This window comes from Oryzias melastigma, linkage group LG21, assembly GCF_002922805.2.
Source record: "Oryzias melastigma strain HK-1 linkage group LG21, ASM292280v2, whole genome shotgun sequence".
Classification (NCBI taxonomy): domain Eukaryota; kingdom Metazoa; phylum Chordata; class Actinopteri; order Beloniformes; family Adrianichthyidae; genus Oryzias; species Oryzias melastigma.
Window position 1 is genome coordinate 7,557,934 of NC_050532.1, and position 24,255 is coordinate 7,582,188.

A 24,255-nucleotide genomic window follows, 5' to 3' on the forward strand; every position below is an offset into this window, starting at 1 on the left:
CAAAATCTAAAAAATGTGGTATTTTCTTAAACATATTAAGGAAATAATTTATTAAATTTATTGCCTCTGCGTTTTGGGAAAGGCATTGGCGAGAAGTCCCCCTGCCCCCACTTCCCATCACCCATCCATAGACTGTAAAATCGCTGGATGTGTCAACCCCTCCCCCCTCGTGTTCAAAACAGGAAGTACGTCCATGTTCCTATAAGTCAAAATCCCAATCTGAATTCCATCTCTATTCACTATTGCCACTTTCTAGTGCTGTCCAAATCTAAAATTCCAAAATCAAGTGCCCTAGAAATTTCCCAGAAGTCGTTGCAAAAAACTAGCGTGCATCAATGCTCACAACATTAGCGAATAAATACCATAATGCATTCCAGTCAAACAATTTTTGTAAAAAAATGTGCTTTAATGAAATTTTTATAATAAACTGTCCACATTTTCATCATCAGAATGCAGTGAATTTATGAATAAAGGTCATAAAATGTTCGTACTGATTAGATTTTTACTTTGTGAAATCAGTGATGTCATATCTGCCGTTTAAGTAAGAAAAAAAAAAAGTTGTTAGCATGGTGTCAGAATTGCTTCTAAAATACCACACATTAGATAGTCTTGCTCAAAATAGTTTTTTAGTAGTGGATTTTAGTAGTGGATTAAGGTGAGAATTCGGACATAGCCTTCAATTGAGAAATAAACAGTTATTTCTCAGTTATTTGATTTGTCAGAAGAACCATTCTTGATCTGATACATTTTTTTGACATCTACTTGCTAATCCTATTTTTTTCATGATACTTTTGTCATTATCACAAGTTATTCAAGTTATAAACTGACCAATCAGATGCCTCAGTAAAAGCGTGTGGTGCCGACTGGCCCCGCCTCTAATGTTTGATTGACAGTTCAGTGGAAGGGATGAGGACTTTGAACAAGCTCACTTATGATTGGCGACAGTAGTTCCTCTAAAAACGTGACTCAGAACGACTTGGACTAATCACTGTTGTCTGGCTCAAAATGGCGGCACCCGTAATGTGAAAAAAAAATGGCTATGAAAGCATTTTCTATGGGTGACGTCCCATCCCGCTTTGTCCAGTGATAATGTATGCCTACCTGGTAGCTTACAGCCCCTAAAAACCTCAACCTAAAATTACCGGTTCAACAAAATAGCAAGGAGTTTTGATTCAGATGAATAAAGGAAAACTCCGAAATACAAAATGAATTAATTTAATTTAATATTGAAAACATATGTCCTATGCCATCATAAAAATGCTACAAGAACAAAACACAATTTTCATCGGAGTGGGTAGTTTTGGCCACAAAAATACTTGTTTTTTACTGTCTGCATTTCTTTGCACATAATAGGCACTATGAGTCTTCTTCCTTTTTATTTTTGGCTCTAAGAGGTTCATACAGAATGAAATACTAAACATAGAAAAGAACATCTGATGCATGAAAACAGACATCATGTCCCAGACATCTGTGGAAACATACAGGGGCAAAACAAACTTGAACAAGCAGACAGACAAAGCAGAGGCAGCTGTTAATCCACTTACCTCCACATTGCTGGTCCTTATCAAAACCAGATGCAGGGAGAATGACTGTGGAGAGGAGAGGAACACAAGTCAGACACACATGCATGCATGCACACACATACAGTACACACACACATGCACTCCCCACAGAGAAACGGTCTTCAGAGGACAACCATTGATGGTGATCAGGGAAGCAGGCACATGCAGAAACAACAACAGTGAATGAGAACTTGAAGTGTTTCCAATGCTTTCTAAATGTAGAATAATATCACAGAAAAATATATCCTGAAATGTTTCTTTTCTAATTTGCAGGAAGCAGTTTATTGTGAAGGTAAACCGTTTTAATTTCACTTCCACAGTAACTGATTAGTTTTATCGGCTTATTTTTCCAACTTCCTCAGAGCGCTCCCCCTCTGCATGTGACCTTAATCAATGCATCCATGGCTTCATTGACATTTTGCAATAAAATACGATGTGATTTGGTGTTGTGATATCCTATTAATATTAATCACATTCATCTTGACTCATCAGGTATTCCGCGGCGGGAGAAGCCAGAGCTGGAAGGCCACCAGAGATCATTTGAGAGGAAACTTTCAGAGATTGGCATCAGCATAACAAGCTGCACTGAGGGCCAGCAGAGTGAATTGCTGACTTATTAGATTCACGTGAACTTAATTATGGTAATTAAGAGCAGCGGATGAGTTTAGTGCACAAAGACAATATCAGCTACACACAAGCATGGTTTGTGATGACACATACAGCTAAATGACTGTGATACACTGAACATATCTGACAGTGAGAGACACAAAAGGTCTCCAAAGCCCAACCTGAGTTTGAATTATGCAGTAATTGTTAGATAAAACAGTAAAGATTAAATGTCCTTTATTACATTTATCTTAATGTGAACAAATTTCACTCATGCTATGACCTGAAAAGCCATTAACTGTTCAGATTAAATTTTTGTTTAGTTAAAACTTATCACACAGTAGTGATGGGAATATCAAATTATAAATACTCACATCGTCAATTCTGGTATTGACTACTCTATTAAAGTATTGATTACCAATTAATATATGAGAAAATCTGTTATTTTAAGATGTTTTTTGGTTTTTAGGCAAGTTATTCCAGCATATGACGCCCCCCCCACCAATCATATTGAACTGCTCCATCAGTCATGTCACCAGAAGTGCCACGGTGCAGAATGAGAAGAAAAACAAGCGTTATATTTTGCACATTAAAGTTGTTACCTGGCCAGTTTTCAATGGTTTTTGTTTTAAGGATAGCAAATAATATGATAGTGAAAAAACTAAGAAATGATCAGTGATTTGTTTCGATTATTGATATTGAACATTTAATATAAAAAGTAGGGCTGGGAATCGAAAAAAAAAAAAAAAAAAAAAACTTTTGAACCTAGGGTCTAAAACTCAGTTTTTGTCTATTTTTGAATTTTCTGTATTTTCAATTTGAAAGATTACAAGCAGGCTTATTTGGTATCATTTTAATCTGCACATCCTCTCCTATGTGACACTACATTCATTTTGTCACTTTTTCATGTTATATTCACACACTAAACATAAAATCATACAAAAACAGAAAATTCTATCAGGAAATATTGATTCATTTTGCTGTGGAAACCCTAAAAACATACTGATTTTACAATATAGAAAGAAAGTTATAAGTGTAATTTTAGAAAAACAACAAGAATAAAATTTGTCAACAAACTAAACAACACGTTTTTGAATGAAAATGCAAAAAAATCCAGGCTAAAGTCTCACCAGGCAGCCCAAAAACTAAGAATTTCTCACTGATGTCTATTTTACATTTTTCCCGGAATTCAGTTGTTTTTCTCTTCTCGTAAAATTATTGTGTTTGTGAAAAATAATAAAACAATTTTTTTGGGAGAATTTTGATCCAGCTCGATCCGCCCCCTGCCCCCCATAGCAAGTGAGCTGCTGCTGTGCATTACAGTCGTCAGAATAACTTTCGTTCTCCGCCTTATCTATTAAAATAAAAGATTGTTTTTGTCCAAAAAGCACAAATAAATGCCATATTATCTCCGTAATTTAATAAAATCTTAATGACAGAATGTAAAAAAAGTTTGTTTATTTTAGATGGAGTTTTATTATGCTGATCTAACAGCTGCACAGCAGGATGCCTGAGGTCGTTATTACATATTAACGAATTAATTGTGTTCTATTAGTCGTACGCGTCAACATTCATAGCCCTAATAAAAAGTAAATCTTTAAAGTGTGGTATTGCCTATTACTATCATAGAAGTAAAGTGGTTAAATTTGTGGTTAAATATTAGAAAACAAAACTTTTGCACAGTACTGTTTTAGTGTTTTTCCCATGGAAAACCCTTTTAACACTAAAAGCCATTTCTATAAACATCCCTAAAATGCTCTGTGGTTCACTTAAGTCTGCCAAACTTGATTATTTATGCTACTTTGTGAATTACGTGCAATGTGTGTTGTCATCAACTGACGTTTCAGCAGATATTGTAAATGTGGGCTCATGTTTTAGGCATAAACCTGGTAATATTAGACAAATCACATCTATGCCCTCCCCAAAAATCCAACCATAAAGCTTAAAGCTGATCTGGTCAAGTTAAACTGATCTTGGGTGAAACTTGGATGCACAAACATTTGTGGATATAATTTCAAATTTGACCAAATCGGATTTCTATCATTCTGTTTCTAATGTAGTCGTTGTGAAAGCAGACACACTTAGACCTAAGATCAGAGAAGCTTCAGTCAAATTTTAAATAAGTCACATGAAAGAAGAAAGCAGTAAACAAGTTCGTATCTGAAATGCAGTAAAAAATATATCATGTACTTTGCAGGTATTGATTTTAGAAACATCAACCTTGATGTACCAGTTTGACAGATACTTACAAATGTGCAACAAGAAAAAAACTTAAAAGACTCTTGCAGACAGTAGATAACAGTGAGAACTCACTTCACTTTAGTGAAAGTAAAATAATTTATGAAACTGGAATATAAGGATGTCTATGTGGTTCTAATTCTTGGACTTAAACCGACGGTCTCAATCAATCACACCAATACCTAAAAGAAAAACTGTGTGTGCAATTTTTCCCTGTCTCTGGCTCGGTACCAAGCGGCCCTCAGATCGGTACCGATTTGCTGCCTGGAGGTTGGGGACACCTATATTAATGCGAACAACTAGCATGTCAAAAAACGACGAGTTAGTACACCCAAAATGTTAAAAAGTGACGTGGAAAGGGCCCGAACTACAGTTTATGTCCATTTATGACGAGTTGGGAGTATGTGTTTATTCCCACAGCTCCTCATGCTGTTTTTACACACAAACTTTTTTAAAATATATAGTTTTACTGGCTTCCAATGACCATAAAAAATAAGAAAATGAAGAAGGAGATAGCACAAACCTATTGTAAAGTCAAACAACATTTGATATGAAAAGTACTCTGTTGACTCATATACCTATCAACATGTCTTAGCAGTTGACAGCAAAAAGTAGGGAAACTATCGTATAAACAAGATGGCTCAGTTGTTAGTTAAAGCTTTTGTTTGATAAATACAAAAATGTATTTGTAAATGGCGCTTTCTTGGAGCAAAATACCTGAAAAATGAACATTTTGATGTTGTATCTATGTACATATTTATAATATTTATCTACTCTCACATAAAAAATATATTGTTGTGCCATTAAATACCTTAAAGAATGCTTTTAAATTATTTTTCATAAAATCAAGATGCTAAGACATGCGGTCTCTTCTCTGTTCTACTGATCCCCCTCATCCTCTGGAAAGTGTGCTTCATCTGTCTGACTTACCGGGTATTTCATTGCAGTCTCTGCGCTGGGTACTGTTCCCTAAGCAGGGGGTGCTGCTCTGAGAACCACACACCCGACTCCTCATCTGCAAGCCTGAGTCATCACAGGCGGACCACTGAGACCAGGTCATCCAGCCACCTGAACGCAGAGAAGAGATCAATCAATACAGACCCAAGAAGAAGTGGAAAGCCCACCAAGCGCTCACCACCTGCCCCAGTAACCTTACCAGATGGCCAAACAACCCAAATGAAACAAAAAGCAGTTGTGGTGTTAACAAGACTGAAAGAGTGAACCCAAACAGTTTGTTTAGTGCATAGCGGAGATATTTGTCTCCCGAGCCAAGCTTTTATGCCGTTTCCCAGGAGCAGCTCACCAAGCAGTAAACAAAAGCTTCAACCCTGGAGGAAAGAGAAAGTCCCGGCTCCTCTCTTTGAAGCGTGCACCCGCTGCACTCGTTCGGGCTGCATTCAAGAGCACTGGAGTGGCAGTAGTGCGGCAATGAAAGGCTGGTGAAAAACCTGGACGCATTCGGTGTGCTCTCAAGTGTGAAGTTTTGGCACAGTCACCCCCAGTGGCGGCAGAGGACAGACTCCTTTTGCCTTTCCTATCAGTCTGGTGTTCAGCGACTGGCTGCTGAGTCTCCACCACCTGTTCCTTTCTTTCTGCACAAAAATCTGAAAAAAATCCACCTGAAATAAGCTTCATAGCCATGCATGTCCCCATCCTCATCAATTTATTCTGTTTCATTTCTGTCAGTCAAAGTGACTCTGTGACCAAATCGTTGACTTGGATGAGGCTTGTTACTCCCTGTTCGTATGCTGTCCTGACAATTCTTCCTGCTAGCCTCCATTACCGGCAGAGCCTTCAATCAAATGACCTGTGACGAGGGCCCCCAAATATCGCTGTGAATGACAGTCAGCCTGACACTAATTACATATGCAAAGATGGTGGCCGCTCCAGGAACACCCCGATAAGGTGACTGATGGCGTTCCCTTCAATAAATATGAAGACAAGGAGACAAATAAGCACTGGTGCAGGAGGGGGGGGGTTAGCAGGATGTGTTGGTCAACGTCAAACGGGAAGGCATTAAGTTGATGTAAAGGAGCTTGATTAGCATCTGGTGGTGGGGGAGCAGAAAGCCATTAGGCTGGCTTTGTAATTACCAGGGAGGCTGACTGTATGCGTTACGCTCCCTGTGACAGACGCCTAGATTGATTCAGAATGAAAAGCATCCAAGGAAAAGGGGGCTGGAACAAACATTTTTTATTTATTACGGGTCATTTCTGCTCTGTACATTGTGATTATTGCAGCAAATGGAAAGAAGGTGTAAACAACAAGAAATCAAAACAAAGACAGGAAACTGTGGCACCTTGTTTTTTACTGACTCCACTTGAATGGTTTAGTTATTTCCAGTGTTCTTTTATTATTCAATTTTTAGCCTAAATCAAAAAAAAATTTGTTTTCTAGTACATAGTTTCTGCAGAGCGGCAGGAGTTCATTAGAAATTTTCCTCAGAGTTGTTGGGTCAGATTAAGCCCGCCCCACTTCCTATTACCCACCTGTTTATACGGCCTTGTCAGGTCTTTATTCATGATGATTTGAATAAAGAAATCCTCAGAAATGCAATTTTTTGCTTTAATTTTCTTCATATATGTCCTCCATTGTGAGAAAAATGTCACAAGAACATGTTAAAAACACAATTTTCATTAGAGTGGGTCTCTTGTAATTTATCCCTTGAGCTATTCTAGGTATATTGACGTTAGGAGTGGGGTCATCTGTCCGTGGCAGACATAGAACCCTGTCCACCTTTATCATGGGATGGATAACACGTCAATGTTAGGTTTGGGTCATCTGGACCCCTTAATATAGCACTAGGGTTAACTAACATCCACAATGTTCAAACCACTTCAAGGAGGTGAAAATGCTGGAAGACATAAAGTTATGCAAACATAAAGATGGTCAATAAAAGGTCACCTGATGTCAGAGAGTCATGTAGCTCAAATCCACTCATCGATAGACATACCTCAGAATTCAGCAGCCTCAAATAAGGGGACAAAGTTGCTTTAAATATGAAAGTTTTACATTTTTTTGCAAATAGAAAAAACATTTTTTGTCTGCTTTAACTCAAAAAGAAAACCAAATTTCTGAGAATTCCTTCAGTTTGGTTGGACCAATAGGAACATTAATATACAGGTTTGCTTTTGCACTAACATGCAGTTTAAGAGTAGGGCTGGGTATTGTAATAATTTAAATGAATCGATTTGATTTGATTCACCAGAGCCTGGATCAATTCAATTCGGATTTTTCTTATTCTTTCAATCTACTCGATTCCATTCAATTTTGAATTTAAACGGTTTCCACATTTAGACACATTTGTTTAGAAATACATTAATAATCTATATATATATTGGATATACGTTTTGAAAATGTTCATATAAATCTGATGCAGTTCACTTATTGTAAAATGTATTAGTGAAATTATAACAAGATTGTTAATAGTACACAGTGTTACATGGATTCTTGAAAGAAGATCTAACAATTGTTCGGCCTCTCCTAGAGGGCGTTTCAGTCCGGCCACTAGGTGGCGATCGCGCTATAGCATTACAGCTTTTTTATAGAAGAAGAAGAAAGTATGAGCAAAAAAAGAAAAAAAACCCAAAAAACTATGCTTTACACCACAAATGATTACCTTAAAAAATATTGCCTTAAAAGAATTTCTAAAATTCATGCTTGTGAGTTTATAAAGATGTTTATTTAGTCATACTGAGCGTTAATGCCACATGATGAGGCATCAGACCGAGTGTTAGCATTAGCCGTCCTATGCGGAATCTCATTATATGTTAACATCAAGCTATAGCATTCTTTAGCATTATGCGTTAGATTGATCTCTACTTTATGGATCAATTACTGATCTAAGCCTAGATCGATTCAGATCGATTAATTGATCTCATCAACCCAGCCTTATTTAAGAGAGAACTGTTTTTTTTAATGCTTTTAAAGGTACAATATAACGGATAAAAAAGAAAGTTATCTCACACACAGCTTGCGAGGTCATGTGAAGGAAAAATATTCTGAAGGTCCATAAATATTTTTTGAAGTGATGAAAACCAACAACCTGATCTGAGACAAAACTAAACGATCAAAGACTAAAAAAAAAAAAAAATGATGTAAAAAAAGTTTTATGTTTAAGAGTTTGTTTATTTTATATAACCAGATTTTTTTGAAAGATGCAAGATGAAGACCCTTAGGGAGCCCTCTGCAGAGCAATTTCCTTTCTTTTTGTTGCATCAGACCGACATAGCACAAACTGTAGAGAAGCACTCAAATATTCAAATGCATTATGTGCAATTTCCATATGTGCAGCATCATTGAATCCATTTTTAGAGCTTCTCTGAAAGGTTATTATGACACTCAAAGCTTTAGCTACACACCAGGATAAACACCACATAGGAGGACGTTTTTTACAGCTTTGGTGCTGATCTTGGATTTGTGTAAAACAAGATTTATTCATTAGAAAGAGATGAAACCTGACAGTACGCAAAGAGCGCACGCTTAGAAAAGACATGGTATGGGAGCTGACACACCTGGACGCGTGTTTCACTTTTGGCGCCGTGACAGAGGAAGATTATAATCTTAGGTGGGATCTTACCGTCACATGTGTGGGTGTTGCACAGGGCTTCCTCTGTGTGAAGACCTATGCAAATGTCCCCCCCGCTGGCTGGCGTGGGGCTGTTGCAGGAGCGCGTCCGTTGGTAGTGACCACCACCGCAACCCACGGAGCACTGAGACCAGGGCGACCAGCACGACCAGGCGCCGTTCACTGTTAACAGATTTACAGATATTTAAATGAAATTGTTGTGTTGAAGTTAAAAAGTTGCGATTTTTTTTTTTTAGGTAAAATTGTAATACTATAAAAAGGCCACAAATGTTGCTTTAAATCCCCAAATCTTATGTTTATGTTGTCCTATGTTTTAGTTCTACTGTCATTATTTTCATGAGATGTTGTCGGCGACAACTAATAAAACGCACAATATATGACATTTGACTGTTGAAACAGCAGAAGCATCTGATGAAAATGATTGCATTAATGTGGAAGTTTTATGCTCCATCAGTACTGTTATTTAATCAATTCAGTTATTTTAAAAAGAAAATAATATTTCAGACCATTGGCGTGGAGGAACTCCGCCCCCTTTCTCTCTGGCTTGTGGCCCGCCTAGCGCATTTTCTACATCACAAATACACTTTCTTTAACTCCATGTTTTTCTTATGCGCCCGATTCTCAACGATTTGAATTAAGAAATACTCAGACATCTAATTTTGAGCTTAATTTTCTTATTATAAGTCCTCCATCATTTGAAAAATGCCACAAGAACATGTTAAAATATTAAAAAACATGATTCTTCTCCGAGTTGAGAGGTTATATAATGTAAAGACTGAAGCTAAAGTGTTTATGTAGTACTGGAAAAGCTTGGTTTCTACACTTGTGTATGTAGTGATTATAACTGTCTGGATTTGAAAAGGATTCTAATACACATTACATAAAAATGTCAAAGTTTTGTGTTTATAAAATAACATTTCTGAAGATGTTTAATTTGTGCATCGTTTTTATTTTAGTTTTTCCAAACAGAAAATCTATAAGATTGACACATTTATGCTTTGTAAAACCTGGAAGTGGCTGAGCTCAGCAGATGTAGCCGCTGCAGGAACATTAAGACGACGGAATGAGAGTTGCCTGCGGGAAACACAATTAGTCTTTTGTTTGTCTACGTGGTCGTTCGTCATCTTCCCACATTCTCTGCTTTTCCACCTTCCGTGTTCCGTCTTCCTGATCGCGCTTCATCCGACCCCTCCTGTACGGATTCTTTCCCCCCATAGGGACAGTTATCCGATCTAATCAGAAAAGCGTGACTGACTAACTGACTCGCCGATGTCTGTCTGACTGATGGAGTGAAGCAGTGTTGCCAGGTAACATCACATTACTGCAGAAAACTCCTTTAGCTGTGGATAAGCGTGACACAGAGTGAGGCACGCTGCGATCACTTAACTCTGACCGGCTCTCGCAGCCAGCCAACGCTTCGCCTGATTGACTCTCACTAACCGGCTATTTATCCGGCTGACTGGCTGAGCATCTGAGTGCTGAATTACAGAACAACTCACTGATTACCTGGCTGACACAGTTTTTACGACTGTCTGCTTGTCCTGTTGTGTGGCTAAGCCGCTTTGTTCTTTTATGTTTGCAGAAAGCTGACGTCCAAAGAGGGAACCGCGTCATCCATGACTGCCATGGGTTGATTAGCTGCTGCTCAAATACTGAGCTTGGAAATGTAATTAGCAACCAAATCTTAGCAAAACTGTTGACCAAAGAACATGGAGTGAATGGTCCTATTTTTGTGTTTTTTCTTCTTAGGTAAACTACAGGAAAAACCCTAAAACTTGTTAAAAATAATGTATAAAATTAAACAGATTTTAAGTGAGTGAACCAGGCTACCAAATCCTAGTTCCTGATTGGTCAAAGTTAAACCTTCGTTCAATCGCCACACATTTTATACATAGAGCCCGAAAATGGTTGCAGAAACTTGAACTTTGCACACACAAAACTGCACAAATCTGATGTAAAACTCTTTAACAGGTCTCCAAGTTTTGTGTGTAAATGAAGCGTTTAAATGCTGGGTCATTAGAGTTTTTTTTATCAGCTGCTTTGAACTTAGATTGTAAATAATATCTGGTGAAAACTTGGCATTTTCCCATTTTTATGTGAATGCGAGAGTTTAAAAAGTTTGAAATGTGCACTATTTGCATTTACATATACTTTTCATTGAAAAATGTCATTTGAACATACGCTGCCGAAGGCGTTCAAGTATTGAAAGTATTAAATATTAAATGTCAAAAATTTAATGATTTTGCCATAAAATAAAGAGAACAACAAATATATTCAAGAATTTAGGGGGTTTATGTCTTTTCTTATCTCAAATGTAGTTTACAAACATGATTTCTCTTAATAAAAAAAACTTTATTGAGGAAAACTGCTCATTAAAATATTTAGAGACTAAGCCTTTTTAGTTTAAGTTTGTTCAAATGTCAGTTTCTTCTTTGAAAAAAAGTAGTCTTTATTTCTGATTAAAGCGTTTTCAGTCACAAAAAAAAAAAAAAAAACTGTCGTCTTCTCCTGATTCACAAAAGTTTGAATAAAGAAATACTCAGAAGTCTTAAAGCTTCTGCAGGGGCTTTAAGATTTTAAGAGTAATAGAGGAAAATGTCTGAATTAGTTTTTAATAAAACCACTGGTTTTGGAAACAATTGCTTTCTCCCATGTTATCTGCAAACTCTGATGCTTATCCAGAAACCTAATCAGAATAGAAGTTTGTAAGCCAAAAGTTATGTTTTTCCCCCTTTTTCTTGGGTGGGAGGGAGTGCCGGTGTCCGGAACTTTCTGTAATAAAACTCTAAATGGAACTGGAGCTGTCAAACGGGAACGGCCACATACACACCTGTTTCCCGCACGCCAGCAGCGATTCATTTTAATCTCCCCAGTAATCTATATCGCCTCCATCCCTCTCTCTAATTTCATCATCAATTACTATTTGGCACTCGTTCTCTCTTTTGTCACCGGCCTTGTCCTTCTCACCTGCATGTCTTCTGGGGACACACGTGACAAAACTGCAGAAAACGAGGCCTGCTTTCATCTGAGAAGTAACCAAAGCCGCCCTCTTCGGGCTCCCTCAGGTTAGATCTGTCAGTAACTCCCAACCATTGAGGTTTCATTTGGATACAAGCTGCTGAAAAATCAAACGGGCTGCAGGAATTTGTCCCACGGCAAACACAGATAAATGATTTATTTATAAAGCAGCAGGGACGAATGTTTGAGGCAATCACCGAAGACGAGTTGAAATATTTCTTTAAAGCCTGGTTTGTTCCAGTGCTGCAGTCGGTGGAGTTCTGGGTCAGCTGATTGTGGTTTGATGAGGAGCAGAAAATGGAGAACTTCATTTGGGGAACAACTCTTTCAGCACTGCCACTAATGCTGCTAACTATTAGCTAATGAAGTTAATGATCCACTCAGCACTTTTTCACTTCCATCATTGACCTCTTGTTCTTTATTCTCTGGACTCGTCTATCTCAAGAGGAAAGCTACGAACTGATGTTTTATTATCACACTTTCAGAGCACATCCTCCCTCTTGTTTTGCATTTTCAGCTCTGAGGATGCTGTGTGAATAAATAAACTCCCAAATGTAAATACTGATCAAGCTTTGTGTAAAACAGTGTAGAAAGGGTCTGATTTTGTTTGATATGTTGATTTTGTGAAATTAAGTAAAAAAATATTGGAACTATATATTTTTTTCAACTCTACTGTGAACTTATGCCTCGTTTTCATTGACCGGTCCAGACCGGATTTGTACCACTTTTGGTCCCCCGTTAGTTGTAGATACATAGAAAAATTAACCAAGCTGAAAGTTTTGTCCTCTTTTCGACTGTATTCTTCTTCACCTCCTGCTATCTTCTTGCAAAGAATAATACATTTTTTGCATTCAGCATTCCTCCCTTATGTGGGACCAGAGACAGCGAATCTGCGAATATGGAGAACCACTGTAGTCGCACTGATATGATGCACAGCTACATCATCAGTATACATATTAGCCTTGATGGTCCAACACTCAATGGAAACGCTCACTTGAATTGCCCGGACCATTCTGAACCAGCCTGGGGGGGACCACTCACGTCACGACCGCTCAATCAAAACAAGGCTTTAGACAACTTTAAAATCCACAAAAACTTCAATTCTTCTCAGTAGCAAGACATGCTGTAACTAAATCCACCAATCTCAGTTCAAATCCTTGTTCTTCCACTGTTTTTAAATGTATTTTCTTTGTGTGGCCTTTGACCCCAGACAACCATAAGGTCAAATACGCCAATTGTTTTTTTTTCTCCAATTTTTACATTTTTATTTTTATGTTTTTCATTTGTATCTTTTTGGCTGCTGCAACCCAAAATGAAGAAACTATTTGCTTTGTGTGGCCCTTGACCCCAGACAGCCCACAGGGTCAAATTTGGCCGCTGTTTTTTATTTTTTGATAACTTTTTTGCTGCTTTATATTCCTTCAATTCAAAATGAACAAAGCATTTGCTTTGTGTGGCCTTTAACCCTGGAGAACCTGCTGGGTCAAATTTGGCCATTGTTTTTATTTTGTGTGTGTGTGTATATATATATATAATTTTTAAAAACATTTTATGCCTATATTTGTATATTTGGCTGCTGTTAATTCCTGCTACCTAAAACGAAAAACATAAAACAAAAATCTTCCAATCAGGCGGTCGACTCCGGATTGGAAGATTGTGAGTTCAATTTCTTCCCTACCCACCCATATGCAAAGTGTCCCTGGGCAAGACACTGAACCCCAAATTGCCTCTGGTGGAAGGTTGGTGCCAGTGTTTGGCAGCAGAGCCGCCACCAGTGTGTGAATGTGTGTGTGAATGGGTCTGTGACTTTAAAACGCTTTGGGCCTTCAAGGAAGGTAGTACAGCACTAGCACATGTTCTTGGTTCCTGAATTCACTGGTAGTCGACGGCACATCGTCACTCACCGGGACACGGCTGCACGTTACAGTCCTGGTATTCCACGGGAGAACCACGGCACGCCACGGGAGCGCTCTTTCCCTCGGGCCCGGCGCATGTCCGCCGACGGGTGCGGTAGCCTTTGGCGCAACTCTGCGAGCAGCTGGACCAGGTCTCCCACGACGACCAGCCCAGACCAGCAATTCTCACCACCGGTGTCTTTAGAAGCTCCTCCACAAGACCTGCACATCAAAAATAAAAGGATCTAAGTCCCGATTAAGACAGAAAATGTGCAGTGATGTAATATTGACTTCACATCTTTTCTCATAGTGTGGTCTCTCATGCCTCTAACAGCTCCCTACTGTCTGTACTTCAGCTTGTTGGAGTCGATGCAGGACCCCAGGAAGCTGACACGTGGAGACAGGGAATCGATTTAGGATTTGGGGGCATGAGAACGCCACCAGTGGAAAGCAGTGGACTGCAGCTGTGTGTAACTCTGCGGGCTGGTGTCTATGAGAGCGCTGGACCGTGTGACCCCGTCACCAACAGCATGTAGGGAAGCTAACAGGTCTAACAGGGCGGCCATTTCAACATGTCACGCACCTAGTTGAAAAAATCTTTGCTGCTGCTGCCTTCTTACTGTGTCGATACAGGAGGACGTATTGGTTTTTGTGTTGTAACTCTGTGTACCACGTTACATTTAAACCCTGTTAAAATGCGAATGTTCACTGAAAATAAATTGTGATTTTCCAGCAACAAACTCATTATTGATTCCTCTTTAAACTTAATAGCAGGTTAAGAAAAATCCAAAAAAGATTTGTTTCTGTGATTTGTTCCTGATTGAAGTGAATTTGATGGGTTTTTTTTAATAAGAAAATGTTATATTACATTTTATCTGTCAATAAAGTTGCTGTTTCAATTTGAAACTAGTTATTTTCAGTTGTGATTTCTCAAAAGGGAATTAAATTTAAAAAACAGTCAATAAAAGAGGTAAAAAGTTAAAATTGGGATGTACATGTATAAATGCCCTCCACATTTAGCACCATTTGCTAAATTTATTTAAAACTAACAAAAACAGATTTCTTCCACATGTTTAAGAACTGCAAATCAATGATGCATGGAAACGGAGAATGAAAATAATCTTCTCTGTCCTCCTATACAGTTTTGAGCCAGATGCCAGCTCGGGATGAGGAAAACAAAGACGTTCATGGATCTATTTGTCTTCGAGTGGATGCATCAGAATGGAGCGGAGCAGAGAGCTTGTCACTCCATTTTTTGTTTTCACAACAATGTGAATAGAAAGTCAGAAATGTAAATTTAAGCTTAATTTTCTCTTTATAAATGTCCATCATCAGATAAATGCCACAAGAACATGTAAAAAACATAAATTTATACCAGAGTGGGTATTTAAAGTGGAGTTCATAAGTTGGTATCCAAGATCGTTTATAGCAATACGCTATAATGGAATCACGTTGTATTGCTTTACAAATAATCAGATTGCTTTATAAGCTGATGATTTCATCATGGAGAATCTTGAGGATTCTGGAAGAAACTGATCAAGTTATTTACGACAACATGCCACCACTGACAGGAAGAATTGAGCTTTCTAGGTTAAGGCGCATTTCCTTGTTTTATCAAAAACATCCATCCAACCTTTCAGCTTTTTTTTCTTCTTATTCTGGTCTTCTAGTCTTATTTTTGTTTAGAGTGGCTGGAGGGCAGAAGCAGATCCAGCTGTCAGTTGGGGGAGACTTGTCCACCTTTGGACAGGTCACTGCTCCATCGCGGGGTTTGTCAGGAATAAATGAGACAAACATGCATGCACACACTCCCTCCTGCGGTGACTTTAGAACCTCCAATCAGGCCGACAACACAGCCGCGCTTCTGGACCATGGAAAGGAGCAGGACTGTTTGGAAAGAATCTATAAAAGCTCCAAGAAGTTCAAAGCCTACAGAGAAAAGCCAGGATTTGAACCATGACCAGATGGCTCTGAGGCAGAAACACACGAGTAAAATGTTATTTTTCTCTCATCGGTTTGTCTATGTTATACCATTGGGAGGAAAAGGATGGAGTGTTAGGCACCACTGCCATTTTCCATTCCTCTGTTTTCATGGACTGGTAGATTTCACTGTATGTGGGTGTACAGAAGCATGGTTTTGTTTGCCCTAAAAATGTGTTTATTGAGTTATTTCTTTTTTTTCTAAACAACTGAAAATATTACTTTTTGAAAAAATAAATTATATTGGAGGATACGAGTTTTATTCAATTATTATTAATCAGTTTTCTACACTCCATCTTTAGACATAGATCATGAAATATAACCAAAATGAAAGATAGATTCCGTAACCAGCAAAAATGTTTGTCTTCATGTCACCCAAAAGTACACAGCAAACTATTTGATACTTGCACAGATTCTTAGACTTTAAATATATTTGAAGTTGTTTTCATGTTACTCCACTTCTTTCTCAAAATCAGCAAAGTCAAGATTTTTTTTTCTAGTCAAGAGCAAGGATCTAAAAAAGAGGAAATTACTATCAAAATGAGTAAAAATCCTTTTGATCCATATTCTTGACAAGAGAAAAACTTGATTTAAGGCTAAAAAAAGACGTAAAATGGACTGTAAGATGTTACCAGATACGTTAGACTGACATTTATTATCATTATTTTGGAAACTAAAATGTAGATTTATGTTTGGAGAAAATCTGATGGAGTTTAAGAGGATTTATTAAGATGAGCCAGCTTGCACTAAGACACAATTTGTTCACATTTTGTTCTAAAATGAGCAATTTCCACTTTAGTCACAATAGTTTTTGTCAACATATTCAAAATGAACCACAAAAAATACAAGCCATTGCCTAGAACTAGCAAAAATACTTTTTAAGGGCTGTTTAAGGTTCCGTTTTAAGCAATTCTACATAACAGTTAACTTTTTTAGCTTACTTTTCCCTTTTTTGATGTTTCTTGTTTCAAGATTTTGATAAAAAATACTGCATGGGCAGATAACTTTACTACTTTCTACGGTTTTTCATCTTAAAATTAGAGTTATTTTCCTATTTGTTGGCTTCCTCTTTTTACAGTGTAGTGGGTGTGGAGGTATGCGGTATGCTCCAAAACGTGAGAACTTTTCAGTGACGCTAAAAGTTTGGTACTATGGGACAATGAGGTGATCTACTTGCTGTTCTTTATGGTAACTTTTGAGAACTGAAGTCAGACTAAGGGAGCCCAGGTGCTCCACAAAGCCTTTTTCTTGTTTCTAAGGAGAAGCTCTGCGTATGTCCAAACTGGAAACCACAACATGCTTCTGCCAACTCATCTGTTCCTCTGCCATTTATGCAAAGACGTAAAGAAAATGCTCTGCCCTTAAAAGATTACTGTCTGTACTCTGCTTTAGAAATATTGATCTCGCACCACTTCCTATAGATTAGTGCTTTTAGTGTCAAGAGGACTTCTGCTTCCAGAATGACGGCTGCACTAGCTCTACCACAATATTAGAACCTGGCCTTTAAATAGTGCTGCTTAGAATTCTTGTACTGGTTTGTGTTCTCTTCCTAAAGTTTCCAAAACACCATCATTGAAATATGAAATGCATTTAAGAATCTGATTTTACTTTATAAGAGTGGAAAAAAAAGACAGAAACGTTAAACCTTAGAACTGCAGCCAACAAGCTACTGGTTGGAAGAGGAGTAAAAAAATATATATAATTTTAAGTCTAAAATTCAAACATTTTGTTCCATAACAGACAGTGTTTTTACAGTTGACATAGAATAAAAGCTGCTTGCCATGTTTTTGTGAGTAATACATGGTGACTTTACTGTTTTTACACCACTCCAGCTAAAAATCAAACAAACAAAAGGGGAAATTAAAAATAGTGAATCTTGGAAATTCAGGAAACTGGTTGACTTACTGTCGGTTTCACACGATGCCGTCCCATCGTGCTTACAGATGCGTGTCTCCGTCTTCCTCCGTCCGATCTGCAGCTCGTGCGGGTCAGACAGGTGAGCTCGGCACATGTACCGCGTCCTCTGCTCGTGACGAGCTCCACTCTGGGTCACATTAAAAGGCATCCATGGTGTCCAAGGTGTGTTTCTCTTGACCTCGGGACAGGCTTCCAGGTTACAGGCCTTGTATTCCTGAATGCAGAAAACGAATAGTGGCTTAGACTCTCATCTTAAAATTTAAAAGACACACTAATATAAAAGTCACAACAGAACAGTAAATTCAACTTTGACCATGAACTTGGAAACATTTTACCTTCATATTTCCAGAAGAAAGCTTGAACAACTTTTCATAGTTATTTTTCTTATTGTAATTAAGGTAGTTTTAAAGAGCTAAGAAATTATTAATGTTTTGAAATTATTTTTTAATATTATTATGTAAGATTATTATTTTTTTTTATTTACATTTCCAGAAGTGTGGTTCCTCCATCTTAATCTGCACCATTGGAACCCACAGTTGCCAATGACCAAAAAAAAAATAAACAAACAAATAAACAAAAACATTTTTTTTTATCATTTGTCTTTAGTTTGTCAAAGGGGCATGTAAATTAGGTAAAGGTCAATGTCAAGGTTTTTAGAGCAGCTATTATAAATCTTTCTCTTATTCCAAATAAAATCTTCCTCTCTTTTTTCATTAATGTAGAATATTGTTTTTAAGTTTCTTAATTATCTTTGAATAATAATAATAAAAAAGTCCAGCAGCCTTTTTCATATAAAAAAGTAACTTAATTCAATATTTGGGGCCAATCAGTAAAAGTCAGCATTACTAAGTGCTAAAAAAATTCATATTTTAAAATAACTGAAAACAGGAAATAAGTAAAATCCTCTGTTTGTTGCTTTTTGACACAGATGATGCATAAACAGAAGACTTACACAGAAAGAATTAAGATATAGCAAGACAATGATGTCATGCCATCAATGTGGATCTTTTCTTAAATTTAAGTCCTATAGATGACACACTTTCATGTTGTCCTGCCAGGCTTTTCTAGTCATTTATAGTCATTCCCTATTCATCGTTGGAATAAATTCCCTTCCATGTCATGGTATTTTGACTCAATAGAATAATAACTCAACACAATTTAACACCACCTGAAAGAAGCTGGAGTTGCATATTTTACCAGGAACTAAAAAAAATGTATTTTTTTTTCTAAGATGAATGTCTGTTTCTAGTCTAAATTAAAATCAGTAACAGTCAATTAAAAAATAAACACAGTTCTTTCACAATAAGATATCTTAATTATCTGCAAAATAAATATAAAGTCAGCGAATTGTTTTTTTAAAAATAAAAAGAGCAGTAAAGATAGAAAAGCGTTTTTGTGTTTAGGGTTTCTTTAAATTAAAACGTGCATGTTTCTTAAGTAAAATTTTAGTAACAAACTGTTTTTCTTATCTTTAAGATATTTTTAAGTGTCTGTCCCACCAGAGCACATCCGGGGCAGCTGTTGCCGTTTTCGCAGGTGCGGACCCTGGAGTGGACCCCTCCCCCACAGGCTGTGCTGCACTTGGTCCAGGAGCTCCACGGGGTCCAGAATATGGGCTGTGGACACGGAACGCCCTCATTGCAAAACCTGTGGAGTCAGCAGTAGGAGGAGAAAAACAGACAGTACAGAGACGAATACGATATTAACGTAATCTGTAATTTTTGAAAGAAACAGCAGGAATTGACCAAAAAAAAAATATGTTAGCGCATTTTTAATTGCATGTTGGCTTTCATTGCTTTAGGCAAGACGAGTCTTGATGAGTCTCTGCTACTGTGACCCACTCTGATCATCTTCTGATGTATTGTAAGTGTTCCCAGTGGTATTTTAATTATGATTATGCTGTTTTTAGCCAAAATCTAAAGTTCATTAGAAATTTCCATCTGAGTTGTGGGGCGACTGTTGGCACAGAACAACCCCAGCCCCCATTCCCCTCCCCGCTGCTGAAAGCTCAAAGCATAAATAAGCTCTTCTTCAAAAAGCATCTTTTGTTTGCTCCTGATTCACATTGATTTGACTAAAGAAATACTCAGAAATGCAATCTTGAGCTTAATTTTCTTTATATGTCCTCCATCATAAGAAAAATGCTTTAAGAACATGTTAAAAAACACAGTTTCCATCAGAGTGGGTCTCTAATATGAGGGGCCGTACAAGACATTATTTATTCTGAACCATTCACATTCATATATACTCTCTTACGCATAATGTCTTGTACGGCCCCTCATACTCTAATGTGAATGTAAGGTTAAGTATTCTTTTTTTTTAAGATTCATTTTATGAAAGATTAGCTCAGTTTTTGACCATCTTCCTATAACTGTCACCTTTCATCCCTGCTTGGCCCCACGCACACCCTCCCGCCATGTCTTGGAGACGGGTTGTTACAAGAGCGCTGGCGGAGCTCGAATCCTGTCCCGCAGGTTGTGCTGCACTGTCCCCATGACGACCATGGTGTCCAGCCTCCATTTCTAATGCAACAGAAGCGTAAAAGATTCTTAGCAACCCAAACTTTACAATCGTCCACAAGCCTCAAACACCAGCTCTTCAGGAGGATTTTTTTTCCCTGCTAAATGGAAAAGAAAAGCGTCTGCCTTGTAGCTGTCCTATGAAAGCTCTGCTTCCAAACCTCTTGAAGCAGAAAATTAAACACAAAAAGAGCTCATTATGACTGAAAAACCTTCATTTAATTTGCTTAAGTGATTTGTTTCTGGGTAGCTCTTTTCATGATTTAATTGGCACTCTTGACAAAAGCGCAATTCAGTTTCAACTCCTCACGATTTAATCGGGCATAGCAATCCGGCAGTGTCCAAACTCTTTGCATTTGTTCTCCCATTGGTCGTTTTCCTTTAGAAAACAAGCCGTCAAAACTGTCATGGAGACAATCCAGATTCAGTTTTTCAGGTAAAAATAACCCTTACTATGATCATTTTCTTTGTGTTTTGTCAGTCTGAACTGCTCCCTGAGGAAAATCCTTAAGTCATTTAAGAACATCGCTGAACCTCAGCCTGGGTTTGAGAAAGACTGGTTACGCATAGCCTGAACCAGACTCATTACAGGAGGCTTAATAAGCTCATGAGCAGCTGTTATTTTGGCAGTATGAATAATTAGTATTTGAACCTGACAAAAGTGAGCACAGTGATTTAAATTCTAGTTTGCCCCAATCTGAAAGAAGAGAAAGAGCTCACAGTAACTTGACAAGAGAAACTGCAGTATAGATGTCATACAATAATGGAGGGCGAAATGTAATCATGTGCTACGTATCTGGTTGAATATACCCTAAGATCAACTTCTTCCAAATGCTATATCCTCCTGACAACCAGCAATGCAAATGTGACCTCTGTAGAGGACACTTTTAAACTTAAATGTCATCTTTTACTACTAAATCAATTCCTTTTGTTACGAACAGAGAACTTTTGAGGCTTGTCAAGGATACCAAATGTGAAGGGGTTTGGCTTTGGGAATCATTGTTTTTGGTGGATTTAGAAACATTTTGACTGAACTATTTTTTTTTTTTTCTGGTAGTCAGGAAGTTTTAAAAATAAAACATTTGTGAGGCATATTTAAACATAATTTTGACCAGTCAGCTTAGTGTATTTGCGGATGAACTTGGAGGATTTGAAAAAATGTAATACAAGGATATACCGGTGTCTTGTTAAAAAGACATAAATAAGTAATTTCAAATGATTAAACATTGATTTGCTTAGAAGTAAAAAAGAAACTTATTGTTCCTTCAAACTGTCTGGACACAGTATATTTCTTTCAGGATTTATGGATTTCTTTGTATGATAGAAGCACATCTAATATTTGATTTATTTTAGTTCCATAGCTTTAAATCCAAGCAAGGGAACAAAGAAAAGTGTTTTGTAATTTTCTACGACCTTAAGTTGATTTGAAAGTCATTTTCTTGTGAACACATCTGCAGATTCTCAGTAATATTCTCAGACAGTATTTGACAAAAATGCACAATGATAAGATACAACATTTGTTTAGTTATTTCTACCTTGAGCAGTTTGAGACTTCAATGGTGGGTCCTACACAGTTTTTGCCTCCACATCGCGGAAGAGGGCTATCGCAAGATCTGGAGCGACACAAACAGGAGCTCACGCCGTCCACGGGGTCATCGTTGTTGCAGGGCTGCCATTGTGCCCACGGTCCAAAACCCCCATTGGTGGTCTGGTTCCTCAGCTTAAAAAGAGGCATTATTTATTAAGGTCATTTGGATTTTTGGATTGTCCAGTTCACATGGTAATACTGCATTGTGTAAATCTAGTGATATAGGTGATTGAATGCTGTATAAATCACCGTGATGTGCAATTTGATGCCAAACTTAGTGTCATGATGCTAACAAGCTATGAAACAGTGCTGTTCATGTAATCATATTTTACTTAAATTTCAATAGTAAATGCAGATTTAAATTTGCATAATGAGTAAAGATCTGGATGCAGAAGAATGCTGAATGGGGAAAAGTATGAATGCTGCTTTTACAATTGTATGCTAATAACTTCTAATGTGCTGAAAGAGATGGTAATAATAACAGAGCCATGGATGTTTATTAATTACAGCGAGAGGAAAACATTGTTTTAGGGTGTAATTAAAATCAGAGTGAAACTCTGTATCAACTTTATTTTTGAAAATTGTGCTTTTTAAATCATATTTCAGATAAGAACCATGTACCGTCCAAAATGGACTGTGATCGTTACCTTGAAGATGGTTCTACATGATACCGACTGAAAACTTGAGCAGAGCAGCTGAGCTTTGAAGCTTCAAGATGAGAATGCCCGTTTAAAACTCTGATACAGGCTGCAGGGATGTAAGTCTTACCGGACAAACAGTGATGTTTTGCTTCCACTGGCTCATGTTGGAGCTGTCTTCCAGGGTGGTACATCTACGCTGTCTGAAGTCCCAGCCACAGTATGGGTCCCTCGCCTCCAAACACATTCTGCACAAGGAAGAACAGGGAGGAATTACATATAAGGTTCATCACTCTACACTTCTAGATCAAAGTTTGAAGCCTGCTGACTCTCAGGTCATTGGATATCTTCTTATATTGCTTTCCAGTTTCTATAGTTCTGGTACCTTTCCCCATAGATTTTTTTTGTTCTGTCCAGCAAATGAACACTCACTGGACTCCATTGAGTCAATGGACTCATCCACCCCACAGAAAGTAAGTCACAAGATCAAGATCCCCTGGTTATTTCAAGGTGGAAGACAAGGTCAAACGTGACCACCAGCCTCTTGGTATGCACATGTGTTGTTGGTATGCTAAATACATTCTTTATTATGACACAATAATTCCACAATGAACCTGAAACTGTCCAAAAAAAACTCAATTTTGAGTAGGATTTTTTATTTTATTTTTTTTTAAACAGCTGAAATCAAAAAAGTTGTTTTTTTTCTGTTTTATAGAAAAAGATCAAAGATGTACAGCCAAAATAAAAAAGTATAAATCTACAAACAAAGCAAAGACAAGGTTGAAACTATCAGGGATGGTGGTGGAGGACCCAAACGCAAGAGACCAGGTTTTGTAGCAGAAACTAAATAATTTACTAAATAAACATGACAAAAAACCACGGAGGACCAATCCAGTGAAGATCAGACATTGAAATAGGCTGAGGGTAATTAACTAAATGAAGACAGCTGTGGGTGATTTGACCTGGACATGGTGAGACTGACAGAAAACAGAAAATGACAAAACCTGAGCACTGAGTCATGATGGAAACTTAATGAAAATCGCCTAAAAAAACGGTGAAGCTTTACTGAACTACAAAGTTCCAAGGATTTATTCTAAAGGGTATCACAATTATTTGTCAAACTCTTATTTTTAACCAAAAAAGTCAAATCTGGAAACTTTTTGAAAACGTCACATTCAATTTTGAATGAAAACAAAAAAGTCTGTTGCCAAAGTTTATTACAGTAAAAAGTTTGGAAGAAAGTTTGCCAAAGTTTGCAAACTGGTTGAATAAAATGTCCAAGTAAAATCTTTAAAGTACACTCTTTTAAAAAAAAATAAAAGAGCCTGGCTTAAAAACCACTAAAGTCATGAAGAAGTTTATAAATTACAGAGATAAGATGGCTTCAGAACGCAGCAGTATTTCAAGTGTGTCAAAAACAAAGACAAAAATCAGAAGAAACGCATCATTCCTTCCGATGAGCTTACTTCAGCAGCGCTGTACATGCTACATGACCCAAACTGATTAAATATTTGTAAGCTCCTCCAGTAAAACAGAGGCTTAATGAAGGGTAATTAAAATTAAAGCTGGTAATGAAGAGGCTAAGCTGCTGGAGCTGATCTGGATGCCTTAGGAACACAGAGAAAGAAAAAAAGCATCAACTGAATAACTGTTTTCTCTCAAAGGTTTTTCCCTTTTCTGCATCCTTTTCTTCCATTTACCCTGCT

At 37.6% G+C, this 24,255-nt stretch overlaps 1 protein-coding gene across 3 annotated transcripts in view; it reads right to left on the reverse strand.

Annotated features, from left to right (window-relative positions):
• sema5ba (sema domain, seven thrombospondin repeats (type 1 and type 1-like), transmembrane domain (TM) and short cytoplasmic domain, (semaphorin) 5Ba) overlaps positions 1-24,255 on the reverse strand; it is a 215,916-nt gene that overhangs the window by 11,513 nt on the left and 180,148 nt on the right. Inside the window, exons 13-22 of one of the 3 annotated variants that reach the window (XM_036209692.1) lie at positions 22,680-22,797; positions 21,859-22,043; positions 20,183-20,326; positions 19,304-19,451; positions 17,793-18,018; positions 13,917-14,129; positions 8,986-9,156; positions 5,855-6,010; positions 5,337-5,474; positions 1,545-1,589 (exon numbers count right to left, since the gene is read on the reverse strand). In XM_036209692.1, the coding sequence (XP_036065585.1) occupies positions 1,545-1,589; positions 5,337-5,474; positions 5,855-6,010; positions 8,986-9,156; positions 13,917-14,129; positions 17,793-18,018; positions 19,304-19,451; positions 20,183-20,326; positions 21,859-22,043; positions 22,680-22,797 (1,544 nt within the window). The remainder of the gene's footprint in view (positions 1-1,544; positions 1,590-5,336; positions 5,475-5,854; positions 6,011-8,985; positions 9,157-13,916; positions 14,130-17,792; positions 18,019-19,303; positions 19,452-20,182; positions 20,327-21,858; positions 22,044-22,679; positions 22,798-24,255) is intronic. The other 2 variants (XM_036209693.1, XM_024286265.2) reach the window with 2 other exon arrangements.